Genomic DNA, 13,614 nt, shown 5'->3' with positions numbered 1-13,614 from the left:
ATAATATACTACAATTCTGGATGCTTACCAAAAATTTTTGTGTGGTGTTCGGGAGTATAAATTATTTTGGCTATGGACAGAAAAAAATTCTTAAAACCACGTCAATCACGTTTAAGAATAACTTATGCTATCTATGCTCTTGTCACAATGTTGCAACTGTGAGGGATAATTAGTCTTAGCAAGAGGTATGAGAGAACAAACCTGTATAAAGAAGCAATTAACCTCCAAGTCACCATTTCTTGCCGAAGTAGCCATAAGACACTAGCAGTTTTAGAAAACTTCTGCTGTCCTGGAGTGACACGATTGGCAATCTTTCTTAATAAAATGACCTAAAAGTAACAAAATTACAATAGGAGTATGAATGAGAAACAACTCTTAACAAAATTGCTATACCTTATTCCAATTAGAAATTAAAGCAGACGGAAAACTTTGGGCAAAAAAAATGAGAATGATATTGATGGCTATTGACTAGAACTATAACAGTATATTCACACACTGCAGAGTTAGTGCAGAAATTTTAGTGACTGTCCCATTGATCTGAATGGAGCTTGTAGAAATCCATGGACATGCTCTAGGGGAAAAAAACAAAAAACCCATCAAGAGGTATGGAACCGATTTTCAGTCACGGAAATTTCTGCAATAAATCTGTGCGAAAGAGACCTAAGTATAAGTATATTCACATGTGGCAGAAGTATTTTGCATAAGTATTTGAGTGGAACATAAACAGAAAAAGTATATTAGAAAGATTTGCACAGGTGTAAATCACTTTGGTTCATTGACAAACTTCTCTTAGGCTTCTTTCACACTACCGTTTGGATACGTTTACCTCTCTTCCGTCAGAGGAAGAGCGGATCGAAAGATTTAAACTGAAAGCAACGGTTCCATTAGAATTACCATTGCTTTCAACGGTAATTATTTTGTTTCAGTAGCTTTCCGTTTGTCTCCGTTCACTAGGTTTCCCTTTTTTTCACAGAAACAAAAAGTTCTGCAGACTGCACTTTTTGCTTCCATCAAAAAAAACTGAAACCTAGCGAACGGAGCCAAACGGAAAGCTACTGAAACAAAAGAATCACCATTGAAATCAATGGTAATTCTAACGGAACCTTTGCTTTCAGTTTAAATCTTTCGATCCTCTCTTCCTCTGACGAAAGAGAGGTAAACGTATACAAACGTTAGTGTGAAAGAAGTCTTATAAATCATCGCGGTCCATAAGCCAAGACATCGGGATGAAAAATATAAACGGTTCATGTTTTACATCCTACTTAGACCATGTGAAGATGCGTATAAGAGAGGCAATTCAATATGAAAGAAGGTCAATGTGGAAGAAAGCATTCTGGATATTGGAACGCTTATACTCTATATTGCAAGTGGACCATAATATATGAGAAACGTTTGAATATTTGATGATCACCCAACAACCATAACTGCACCTTTCGGCCTCTATATTGAAAATGCTATGTCAGATGCTACAACACATAACAAGGTACAAATGCAGGCTCTCAGGACAAGCCATGACATACCACATGGAGTGGCTCCATGGCCCTGTTTGTTAAGCGCACAAATGTTGCAGAGATACGTGGAGGGACTGCACAGCAAACTATACAACATCCTCACAGTAAGGCTGGGTTGCACACGGGACGGAGATGCTGCAGACTACTGTACTAGTCTTGTAGAATAAATCTCATCCACATGCTGCGGAACATTAATAAGAGCATGCTGCGGAACATTAATAAGAGCATGCTGCAGATCATCAAAACCGCAGCATGCTCATTCGGGTCTGGATATGTACAGCCTGATTTCACTCTTTTCAAAGTAGAATGGGCAAAATTCGCAGCAAAACGCGCACACAACATGATCGGATATTGCTGTGGAAAATCTGCTACGTTGTGGGGGTAGATTGTGATTACATTTTACTACTTAGTGGAGAATAAATAAATTGGAAAGATCTCAGCTCCACAGAATTGCAGATGTTATGACAGATGTACAGATAATGCATGCAAAATTGTAGGAGACTTGGGACAATTCATACACAATAACTATGTAATAAGACGGTCAGTCTTAATATTTATGACAAACATGTGTGGAGAGATTGGTATTTCATATGATTTTATAATGTTTTTTTTATAAGCGCTAGGAGAATTTTGAACAAGATATATGGTTCAGGACTTGGATTTATTATCCTAGATTAGAAGCACCATATTCTATCATCACTGACTTGCTGTACATAGAAAAATAAAATGTTAGTAAATAGGCCCTATTTCAAGACACAATAACAAGCCTACCCATTTTATTTACCTGTTCACTGCACATACTTTCATACTCTCCTACAAGATCAAAAACGGAACTGGAAGGAAGCTTCTGAAATGACTTCAGGAATTCTTGATAAAGACTCATTGTTGCTGAATTAAAAAAAACAAAAAAACAACAAAAAAAAAAAAACTGGTTAAGGCCAAGGCAAGACATGTTGAAAAAAAATCTGCAACAAACCCCCTGCAAAATGGACATACTGTGGATTTGAAAATCTACGGCACGCCCTGAATTCTGCACAGATTTTTTTCCTGCTACATTGAAAAGGGGTTTGAAAACCCCATCCACATACATTGTTGTGTAAATGTTACATTTATGTTTTTCATTAATATCATTGGGGAACAGCACCATGGATATAGGACCTTGCCACCAGGAGGCTGACACTAGGTAGAAAGAAAGTGTTGGCTCTGTGGTAAGGGTATGGCTTGCCTACGCAGACACTGATCTAATCAGTTTTAGCCTAGTATTTCTCAGGTCTGCTGCACTTAAGTGTCATCTCTTTCCTCCTGTTTCCACTAGGAAGTATTGCCAGCCTGGTCTACAGCCTAGTAAACCGCCTGCCAGAAAACCAGGCAGTCTTCTGTACTTCCTCTACCATCAGTCACTTGACAGCCCTTTTTCTGCTTCCACAGTTGGCATGGCAATTTCCCCACTATATGTGCGAGGTTACTGAAGAGGTGAGACTGCGTGCACCTGAAGACATTGGAGGGTGAATATGAGGGGTGTCATCACCCCCCTCCCTTTGCATAACTTTATCCCTATTGGTGAGACTAGGCCTCCTTATGCTGGGAGAGTCCCGTTGGTAATTAGCTACTTGCCTCGGTCCTATGCTGGTGGTGCGTGTCAGACCTGGTTATCCCAGGGAGACGTGCCCTGCGTTTTTTTGGTAGACTCCATTGTTAGGACCTTCCTAATTGAACCCTCTGCTTTTCGGCTAAGGGGTGTTTTTCCTGCCTTCCAGCGTCCGAGGGCAAGGTTCCTCCCTTTAGGGTTGCTGCCTCCTGGACTGTATCACACCAAACTTTGTTCTCAGATTTGCAAGGCCGCTCCCTGGGCTTCAGTGCATACCTTAACAGATTTCTACTATATTCATACGATCTTCCTCCGATGCTAATCTGGCTTGCAAGGTACTCCAAGCTGCATGCTGAAAAGCTGCTATTCCTTAGCCGGGTCGCAAAGCAGATGCTTTCTTTTGCCCACCTTCTGGGACTGCTTTAGGACATCCCATGATGCAGTCCCCCAATTATATTTTTTTGAGTAAATTCGAGTTTTATACAAATCTTAAAATCCCCTTCTCGTTGCATTCATTGTTGGACATAGATCCCGCCCTCGTTGGTTCTGGTTGTTGTTTTCCTGGGACCATAGATGTGCGGTTTTCGTTCTACTACTGCTTTTTTACAAACAGATTAGCTCAATGTCCTTTTGCTACCTAGTGTCAGCCTCCTAGTGGCAGGGGTATATACCCATGGTGCAGTGTCCCTTAATGTACTTAAAGGAACAGTGTCATCACCCAAAAAAATTTTCATATGTTCAAGATGTTAGTGCTTTATTAAAAACGTTTATATTTATTTGTGTGTTTGTGTTTTACTTTTTCTTATTTTTACACTTTTTCTTCCCTATGGGGGCTGCCATTTTTTGTTCCATTTCTGTCTGTCGATTAACGACACATACAGACATGGAATACGGCAGCCACAGTCCCATAGGGACTGCGAACGGCTCCCGTCCCATTGACTTCAGTGTACGGCGTCTGTGTGGGAACTGCGCATGCGCCGCTCCCACACAGTCCAATTCGAAATTGGCGCCGTCCGGCACCATTTTCCTGTGGACCGGAAGTCGCGGCCGGACAGTAATATTACTACTTCCGGTCGCGGCTTCCGGATTTGTGCACTTGGACCAGCGGCAGCAAACGGAGCGGACGGGCAGGAGGGAGCCGCGGCGGCAGGAGCAGGTAAGAGATTTCAATGTATGTTCGTGTTTGTGTGTGTTTACTACTGTATGTAAACCTACTACACTGTGTGTTAGCTCAAAAAATGGCGACACACAGTGTAGGAGGTTACACCGTTCAAACCCCTCGTTTATCCCGGCACTAGCCAGGATAAAGGAGGGGGGGTTGCTGAGAGCTCACTAGAGCGAGGGCTTTTAACCCAATGTTGCAATGCTGCAATTTTGGGAATAGCTCCATCTAGTGACCAAAAATGGGTAGTATTATAAATTAGAATTAATTTATAATATTTCCTGACTATTTCCTTACTCGTGAAAAAAATAAAAAAAAATTTGAACAATGGTTAATCACCCACACACTAAATGTTTAATTTTTAAAAAAAAAAACATGTTTTTCTGGCAACACATTCCCTTTAACGAGAAAGATTTTACAGTGAGTACAAAAATCTATTTTTCCATATGCTACATGAAGTTTTTTCTGTGTTTTGGCTGCTACTTGTTACCCTGAAGAGAATGGGATTTACAGAGAAAAAAAAACAAAACCACCACGTAATCTTAAAGCATGCTGCAGCATCCTCCTCTACATTGCTTGCATTTCTGCCCCCTACAAATATGGTAAAAAACAAACAAACATTGCAGCGTTCTCCATAGTAAGAGTTCTGCAGAATAGCGCAAGGAAAAAAAATGCAGTAAAAACATGTGTATTTACCACATGGTTTGGAAGTAGTTTGTTCTTTTATTTAGATGCAATAAGGCCTAGGTCACAGTTTTTTGGCATATTTTTTGACATGGAAATTGTGTCGGAAACCGCGCCAAAGAACGGCCGAAATCGCCTCACATTGATTTCAATGGGAGGCAGTGGCATTTTTTTCCCCGCGAGCCACGAAACCTGTTCGTGGCTCATGGGAAAAAGCAGCATCATGCCCTTTCTTTAGGCGTTTCCATCTCTGACATGAATGGGAGGCAGAGAAAGCTGTTTTCGTGGCGGTTTTTGCCCGCAGCGCTCAATGGCCGTGGCCGAAAAATGCAGCAAAAAAAATAAAAAATGCGGCAAGTGTTTTGCCAGCTGGTCAAAATCTCTGAAGGAATATGTAGGCAGATTTTTCCGCCTGCAAAAAACGGTGTGAACAGGGCCTTATACTGTAGTACTGGAACATGTAAAACAAAAGCCTCCTCCACAATTTTTTTTATCTAAAAAAAAGTGTAAAATAAAGACATGTAAAATCTGCACTAAAAATACTACAGTACAGGTCAAAGAGGAGGTTCACGAATAATTGAACATGTAACATCGATTACAATTAAGAAACAATTCTTTAGACCACACCCCCTTTTGCATACCAAGCCTCCTATTTGAATGCTATGCCATTGAATCCATATTTATCCAGAGCCTGCTGTTTACTACTGTATATATAAATAAACCCCCCCCCCCCCCCCCGACTCTGCCCCCACACAGTAGAATGCCCCCCCGCAGCTGCTCCTCACAGTGTAACATCACCATAGCTGCCCCTCACACACTATAATGCCGACGTAGTTGCCCCCCACGCAGCACAATGCCGACGTAGTTGCCCCCCACGCAGCACAATGCCGACTTAGTTGCCCCCCACGCAGCACAATGCCGACTTAGTTGCCCCCCACGCAGCACAACGACTTAGTTGCCCCCCCACGCAGCACAAGGCCGACTTAGTTGCCCCCCCACGCAGCACAAGGCCGACTTAGTTGCCCCCCCACGCAGCACAAGGCCGACTTAGTTGCCCCCCCACGCAGCACAAGGCCGACTTAGTTGCCCCCCCACGCAGCACAAGGCCGACTTAGTTGCCCCCCCACGCAGCACAAGGCCGACTTAGTTGCCCCCCCACGCAGCACAAGGCCGACTTAGTTGCCCCCCCACGCAGCACAAGGCCGACTTAGTTGCCCCCCCACGCAGCACAAGGCCGACTTAGTTGCCCCCCCACGCAGCACAAGGCCGACTTAGTTGCCCCCCCACGCAGCACAAGGCCGACTTAGTTGCCCCCCCACGCAGCACAAGGCCGACTTAGTTGCCCCCCCACGCAGCACAAGGCCGACTTAGTTGCCCCCCCACGCAGCACAAGGCCGACTTAGTTGCCCCCCCACGCAGCACAAGGCCGACTTAGTTGCCCCCCCACGCAGCACAAGGCCGACTTAGTTGCCCCCCCACGCAGCACAAGGCCGACTTAGTTGCCCCCCCACGCAGCACAAGGCCGACTTAGTTGCCCCCCCACGCAGCACAAGGCCGACTTAGTTGCCCCCCCACGCAGCACAAGGCCGACTTAGTTGCCCCCCCACGCAGCACAAGGCCGACTTAGTTGCCCCCCCACGCAGCACAAGGCCGACTTAGTTGCCCCCCCACGCAGCACAAGGCCGACTTAGTTGCCCCCCCACGCAGCACAAGGCCGACTTAGTTGCCCCCCCACGCAGCACAAGGCCGACTTAGTTGCCCCCCCACGCAGCACAAGGCCGACTTAGTTGCCCCCCCACGCAGCACAAGGCCGACTTAGTTGCCCCCCCACGCAGCACAAGGCCGACTTAGTTGCCCCCCCACGCAGCACAAGGCCGACTTAGTTGCCCCCCCACGCAGCACAAGGCCGACTTAGTTGCCCCCCCACGCAGCACAAGGCCGACTTAGTTGCCCCCCCACGCAGCACAAGGCCGACTTAGTTGCCCCCCCACGCAGCACAAGGCCGACTTAGTTGCCCCCCCACGCAGCACAAGGCCGACTTAGTTGCCCCCCCACGCAGCACAAGGCCGACTTAGTTGCCCCCCCACGCAGCACAAGGCCGACTTAGTTGCCCCCCCACGCAGCACAAGGCCGACTTAGTTGCCCCCCCACGCAGCACAAGGCCGACTTAGTTGCCCCCCCACGCAGCACAAGGCCGACTTAGTTGCCCCCCCACGCAGCACAAGGCCGACTTAGTTGCCCCCCCACGCAGCACAAGGCCGACTTAGTTGCCCCCCCACGCAGCACAAGGCCGACTTAGTTGCCCCCCCACGCAGCACAAGGCCGACTTAGTTGCCCCCCCACGCAGCACAAGGCCGACTTAGTTGCCCCCCCACGCAGCACAAGGCCGACTTAGTTGCCCCCCCACGCAGCACAAGGCCGACTTAGTTGCCCCCCCACGCAGCACAAGGCCGACTTAGTTGCCCCCCCACGCAGCACAAGGCCGACTTAGTTGCCCCCCCACGCAGCACAAGGCCGACTTAGTTGCCCCCCCACGCAGCACAAGGCCGACTTAGTTGCCCCCCCACGCAGCACAAGGCCGACTTAGTTGCCCCCCCACGCAGCACAAGGCCGACTTAGTTGCCCCCCCACGCAGCACAAGGCCGACTTAGTTGCCCCCCCACGCAGCACAAGGCCGACTTAGTTGCCCCCCCACGCAGCACAAGGCCGACTTAGTTGCCCCCCCACGCAGCACAAGGCCGACTTAGTTGCCCCCCCACGCAGCACAAGGCCGACTTAGTTGCCCCCCCACGCAGCACAAGGCCGACTTAGTTGCCCCCCCACGCAGCACAAGGCCGACTTAGTTGCCCCCCCACGCAGCACAAGGCCGACTTAGTTGCCCCCCCACGCAGCACAAGGCCGACTTAGTTGCCCCCCCACGCAGCACAAGGCCGACTTAGTTGCCCCCCCACGCAGCACAAGGCCGACTTAGTTGCCCCCCCACGCAGCACAAGGCCGACTTAGTTGCCCCCCCACGCAGCACAAGGCCGACTTAGTTGCCCCCCCACGCAGCACAAGGCCGACTTAGTTGCCCCCCCACGCAGCACAAGGCCGACTTAGTTGCCCCCCCACGCAGCACAAGGCCGACTTAGTTGCCCCCCCACGCAGCACAAGGCCGACTTAGTTGCCCCCCCACGCAGCACAAGGCCGACTTAGTTGCCCCCCCACGCAGCACAAGGCCGACTTAGTTGCCCCCCCACGCAGCACAAGGCCGACTTAGTTGCCCCCCCACGCAGCACAAGGCCGACTTAGTTGCCCCCCCACGCAGCACAAGGCCGACTTAGTTGCCCCCCCACGCAGCACAAGGCCGACTTAGTTGCCCCCCCACGCAGCACAAGGCCGACTTAGTTGCCCCCCCACGCAGCACAAGGCCGACTTAGTTGCCCCCCCACGCAGCACAAGGCCGACTTAGTTGCCCCCCCACGCAGCACAAGGCCGACTTAGTTGCCCCCCCACGCAGCACAAGGCCGACTTAGTTGCCCCCCCACGCAGCACAAGGCCGACTTAGTTGCCCCCCCACGCAGCACAAGGCCGACTTAGTTGCCCCCCCACGCAGCACAAGGCCGACTTAGTTGCCCCCCCACGCAGCACAAGGCCGACTTAGTTGCCCCCCCACGCAGCACAAGGCCGACTTAGTTGCCCCCCCACGCAGCACAAGGCCGACTTAGTTGCCCCCCCACGCAGCACAAGGCCGACTTAGTTGCCCCCCCACGCAGCACAAGGCCGACTTAGTTGCCCCCCCACGCAGCACAAGGCCGACTTAGTTGCCCCCCCACGCAGCACAAGGCCGACTTAGTTGCCCCCCCACGCAGCACAAGGCCGACTTAGTTGCCCCCCCACGCAGCACAAGGCCGACTTAGTTGCCCCCCCACGCAGCACAAGGCCGACTTAGTTGCCCCCCCACGCAGCACAAGGCCGACTTAGTTGCCCCCCCACGCAGCACAAGGCCGACTTAGTTGCCCCCCCACGCAGCACAAGGCCGACTTAGTTGCCCCCCCACGCAGCACAAGGCCGACTTAGTTGCCCCCCCACGCAGCACAAGGCCGACTTAGTTGCCCCCCCACGCAGCACAAGGCCGACTTAGTTGCCCCCCCACGCAGCACAAGGCCGACTTAGTTGCCCCCCCACGCAGCACAAGGCCGACTTAGTTGCCCCCCCACGCAGCACAAGGCCGACTTAGTTGCCCCCCCACGCAGCACAAGGCCGACTTAGTTGCCCCCCCACGCAGCACAAGGCCGACTTAGTTGCCCCCCCACGCAGCACAAGGCCGACTTAGTTGCCCCCCCACGCAGCACAAGGCCGACTTAGTTGCCCCCCCACGCAGCACAAGGCCGACTTAGTTGCCCCCCCACGCAGCACAAGGCCGACTTAGTTGCCCCCCCACGCAGCACAAGGCCGACTTAGTTGCCCCCCCACGCAGCACAAGGCCGACTTAGTTGCCCCCCCACGCAGCACAAGGCCGACTTAGTTGCCCCCCCACGCAGCACAAGGCCGACTTAGTTGCCCCCCCACGCAGCACAAGGCCGACTTAGTTGCCCCCCCACGCAGCACAAGGCCGACTTAGTTGCCCCCCCACGCAGCACAAGGCCGACTTAGTTGCCCCCCCACGCAGCACAAGGCCGACTTAGTTGCCCCCCCACGCAGCACAAGGCCGACTTAGTTGCCCCCCCACGCAGCACAAGGCCGACTTAGTTGCCCCCCCACGCAGCACAAGGCCGACTTAGTTGCCCCCCCACGCAGCACAAGGCCGACTTAGTTGCCCCCCCACGCAGCACAAGGCCGACTTAGTTGCCCCCCCACGCAGCACAAGGCCGACTTAGTTGCCCCCCCACGCAGCACAAGGCCGACTTAGTTGCCCCCCCACGCAGCACAAGGCCGACTTAGTTGCCCCCCCACGCAGCACAAGGCCGACTTAGTTGCCCCCCCACGCAGCACAAGGCCGACTTAGTTGCCCCCCCACGCAGCACAAGGCCGACTTAGTTGCCCCCCCACGCAGCACAAGGCCGACTTAGTTGCCCCCCCACGCAGCACAAGGCCGACTTAGTTGCCCCCCCACGCAGCACAAGGCCGACTTAGTTGCCCCCCCACGCAGCACAAGGCCGACTTAGTTGCCCCCCCACGCAGCACAAGGCCGACTTAGTTGCCCCCCCACGCAGCACAAGGCCGACTTAGTTGCCCCCCCACGCAGCACAAGGCCGACTTAGTTGCCCCCCCACGCAGCACAAGGCCGACTTAGTTGCCCCCCCACGCAGCACAAGGCCGACTTAGTTGCCCCCCCACGCAGCACAAGGCCGACTTAGTTGCCCCCCCACGCAGCACAAGGCCGACTTAGTTGCCCCCCCACGCAGCACAAGGCCGACGTAGTTGCCCCCCCACGCAGCACAAGGCCGACGTAGTTGCCCCCCCACGCAGCACAAGGCCGACTTAGTTGCCCCCCCACGCAGCACAAGGCCGACTTAGTTGCCCCCCCACGCAGCACAAGGCCGACGTAGTTGCCCCCCACGCAGCACAAGGCCGACTTAGTTGCCCCCCACGCAGCACAAGGCCGACGTAGTTGCCCCCCACGCAGCACAAGGCCGACGTAGTTGCCCCCCACGCAGCACAAGGCCGACGTAGTTGCCCCCCACGCAGCACAAGGCCGACGTAGTTGCCCCCCACGCAGCACAAGGCCGACGTAGTTGCCCCCCACGCAGCACAAGGCCGACGTAGTTGCCCCCCACGCAGCACAAGGCCGACGTAGTTGCCCCCCACGCAGCACAAGGCCGACGTAGTTGCCCCCCACGCAGCACAAGGCCGACGTAGTTGCCCCCCACGCAGCACAAGGCCGACGTAGTTGCCCCCCACGCAGCACAAGGCCGACGTAGTTGCCCCCCACGCAGCACAATGCCGACGTAGTTGCCCCCCACGCAGCACAATGCCGACGTAGTTGCCCCCCACGCAGCACAATGCCGACGTAGTTGCCCCCCACGCAGCACAATGCCGACGTAGTTGCCCCCCACGCAGCACAATGCCGACGTAGTTGCCCCCCACGCAGCACAATGCCGACGTAGTTGCCCCCCACGCAGCACAATGCCGACGTAGTTGCCCCCCACGCAGCACAATGCCGACGTAGTTGCCCCCCACGCAGCACAATGCCGACGTAGTTGCCCCCCACGCAGCACAATGCCGACGTAGTTGCCCCCCACGCAGCACAATGCCGACGTAGTTGCCCCCCACGCAGCACAATGCCGACGTAGTTGCCCCCCACGCAGCACAATGCCGACGTAGTTGCCCCCCACGCAGCACAATGCCGACGTAGTTGCCCCCCACGCAGCACAATGCCGACGTAGTTGCCCCCCACGCAGCACAATGCCGACGTAGTTGCCCCCCACGCAGCACAATGCCGACGTAGTTGCCCCCCACGCAGCACAATGCCGACGTAGTTGCCCCCCACGCAGCACAATGCCGACGTAGTTGCCCCCCACGCAGCACAATGCCGACGTAGTTGCCCCCCACGCAGCACAATGCCGACGTAGTTGCCCCCCACGCAGCACAATGCCGACGTAGTTGCCCCCCACGCAGCACAATGCCGACGTAGTTGCCCCCCACGCAGCACAATGCCGACGTAGTTGCCCCCCACGCAGCACAATGCCGACGTAGTTGCCCCCCACGCAGCACAATGCCGACGTAGTTGCCCCCCACGCAGCACAATGCCGACGTAGTTGCCCCCCACGCAGCACAATGCCGACGTAGTTGCCCCCCACGCAGCACAATGCCGACGTAGTTGCCCCCCACGCAGCACAATGCCGACGTAGTTGCCCCCCACGCAGCACAATGCCGACGTAGTTGCCCCCCACGCAGCACAATGCCGACGTAGTTGCCCCCCACGCAGCACAATGCCGACGTAGTTGCCCCCCACGCAGCACAATGCCGACGTAGTTGCCCCCCACGCAGCACAATGCCGACGTAGTTGCCCCCCACGCAGCACAATGCCGACGTAGTTGCCCCCCACGCAGCACAATGCCGACGTAGTTGCCCCCCACGCAGCACAATGCCGACGTAGTTGCCCCCCACGCAGCACAATGCCGACGTAGTTGCCCCCCACGCAGCACAATGCCGACGTAGTTGCCCCCCACGCAGCACAATGCCGACGTAGTTGCCCCCCACGCAGCACAATGCCGACGTAGTTGCCCCCCACGCAGCACAATGCCGACGTAGTTGCCCCCCACGCAGCACAATGCCGACGTAGTTGCCCCCCACGCAGCACAATGCCGACGTAGTTGCCCCCCACGCAGCACAATGCCGACGTAGTTGCCCCCCACGCAGCACAATGCCGACGTAGTTGCCCCCCACGCAGCACAATGCCGACGTAGTTGCCCCCCACGCAGCACAATGCCGACGTAGTTGCCCCCCACGCAGCACAATGCCGACGTAGTTGCCCCCCACGCAGCACAATGCCGACGTAGTTGCCCCCCACGCAGCACAATGCCGACGTAGTTGCCCCCCACGCAGCACAATGCCGACGTAGTTGCCCCCCACGCAGCACAATGCCGACGTAGTTGCCCCCCACGCAGCACAATGCCGACGTAGTTGCCCCCCACGCAGCACAATGCCGACGTAGTTGCCCCCCACGCAGCACAATGCCGACGTAGTTGCCCCCCACGCAGCACAATGCCGACGTAGTTGCCCCCCACGCAGCACAATGCCGACGTAGTTGCCCCCCACGCAGCACAATGCCGACGTAGTTGCCCCCCACGCAGCACAATGCCGACGTAGTTGCCCCCCACGCAGCACAATGCCGACGTAGTTGCCCCCCACGCAGCACAATGCCGACGTAGTTGCCCCCCACGCAGCACAATGCCGACGTAGTTGCCCCCCACGCAGCACAATGCCGACGTAGTTGCCCCCCACGCAGCACAATGCCGACGTAGTTGCCCCCCACGCAGCACAATGCCGACGTAGTTGCCCCCCACGCAGCACAATGCCGACGTAGTTGCCCCCCACGCAGCACAATGCCGACGTAGTTGCCCCCCACGCAGCACAATGCCGACGTAGTTGCCCCCCCACGCAGCACAATGCCGACGTAGTTGCCCCCCACGCAGCACAATGCCGACGTAGTTGCCCCCCACGCAGCACAATGCCGACGTAGTTGCCCCCCACGCAGCACAATGCCGACGTAGTTGCCCCCCACGCAGCACAATGCCGACGTAGTTGCCCCCCACGCAGCACAATGCCGACGTAGTTGCCCCCCACGCAGCACAATGCCGACGTAGTTGCCCCCCACGCAGCACAATGCCGACGTAGTTGCCCCCCACGCAGCACAATGCCGACGTAGTTGCCCCCCACGCAGCACAATGCCGACGTAGTTGCCCCCCACGCAGCACAATGCCGACGTAGTTGCCCCCCACGCAGCACAATGCCGACGTAGTTGCCCCCCACGCAGCACAATGCCGACGTAGTTGCCCCCCACGCAGCACAATGCCGACGTAGTTGCCCCCCACGCAGCACAATGCCGACGTAGTTGCCCCCCACGCAGCACAATGCCGACGTAGTTGCCCCCCACGCAGCACAATGCCGACGTAGTTGCCCCCCACGCAGCACAATGCCGACGTAGTTGCCCCCCACGCAGCACAATGCCGACGTAGTTGCCC

At 55.0% G+C, this 13,614-nt stretch overlaps 1 protein-coding gene across 3 annotated transcripts in view; it reads right to left on the bottom strand.

The window, feature by feature from the left end:
• The window catches only part of NUP107 (nucleoporin 107), a 94,556-nt gene that overhangs the window by 73,647 nt on the left and 7,295 nt on the right, over positions 1-13,614 (bottom strand). For all 3 annotated transcript variants that reach the window (XM_075856925.1, XM_075856927.1, XM_075856926.1), the window contains exons 6-7: positions 2,296-2,399; positions 202-329 (exon numbers count right to left, since the gene is read on the bottom strand). In XM_075856925.1, coding sequence (XP_075713040.1) covers positions 202-329; positions 2,296-2,399 — 232 coding nt within the window. The remainder of the gene's footprint in view (positions 1-201; positions 330-2,295; positions 2,400-13,614) is intronic.

Source organism: Rhinoderma darwinii, chromosome 3 (assembly GCF_050947455.1).
Source record: "Rhinoderma darwinii isolate aRhiDar2 chromosome 3, aRhiDar2.hap1, whole genome shotgun sequence".
In the NCBI taxonomy this organism is placed as follows: Eukaryota; Metazoa; Chordata; class Amphibia; order Anura; family Rhinodermatidae; genus Rhinoderma; species Rhinoderma darwinii.
Note: the sequence above shows the minus strand (reverse complement) of the source record. Positions and strands in the feature narration are given on the sequence as shown.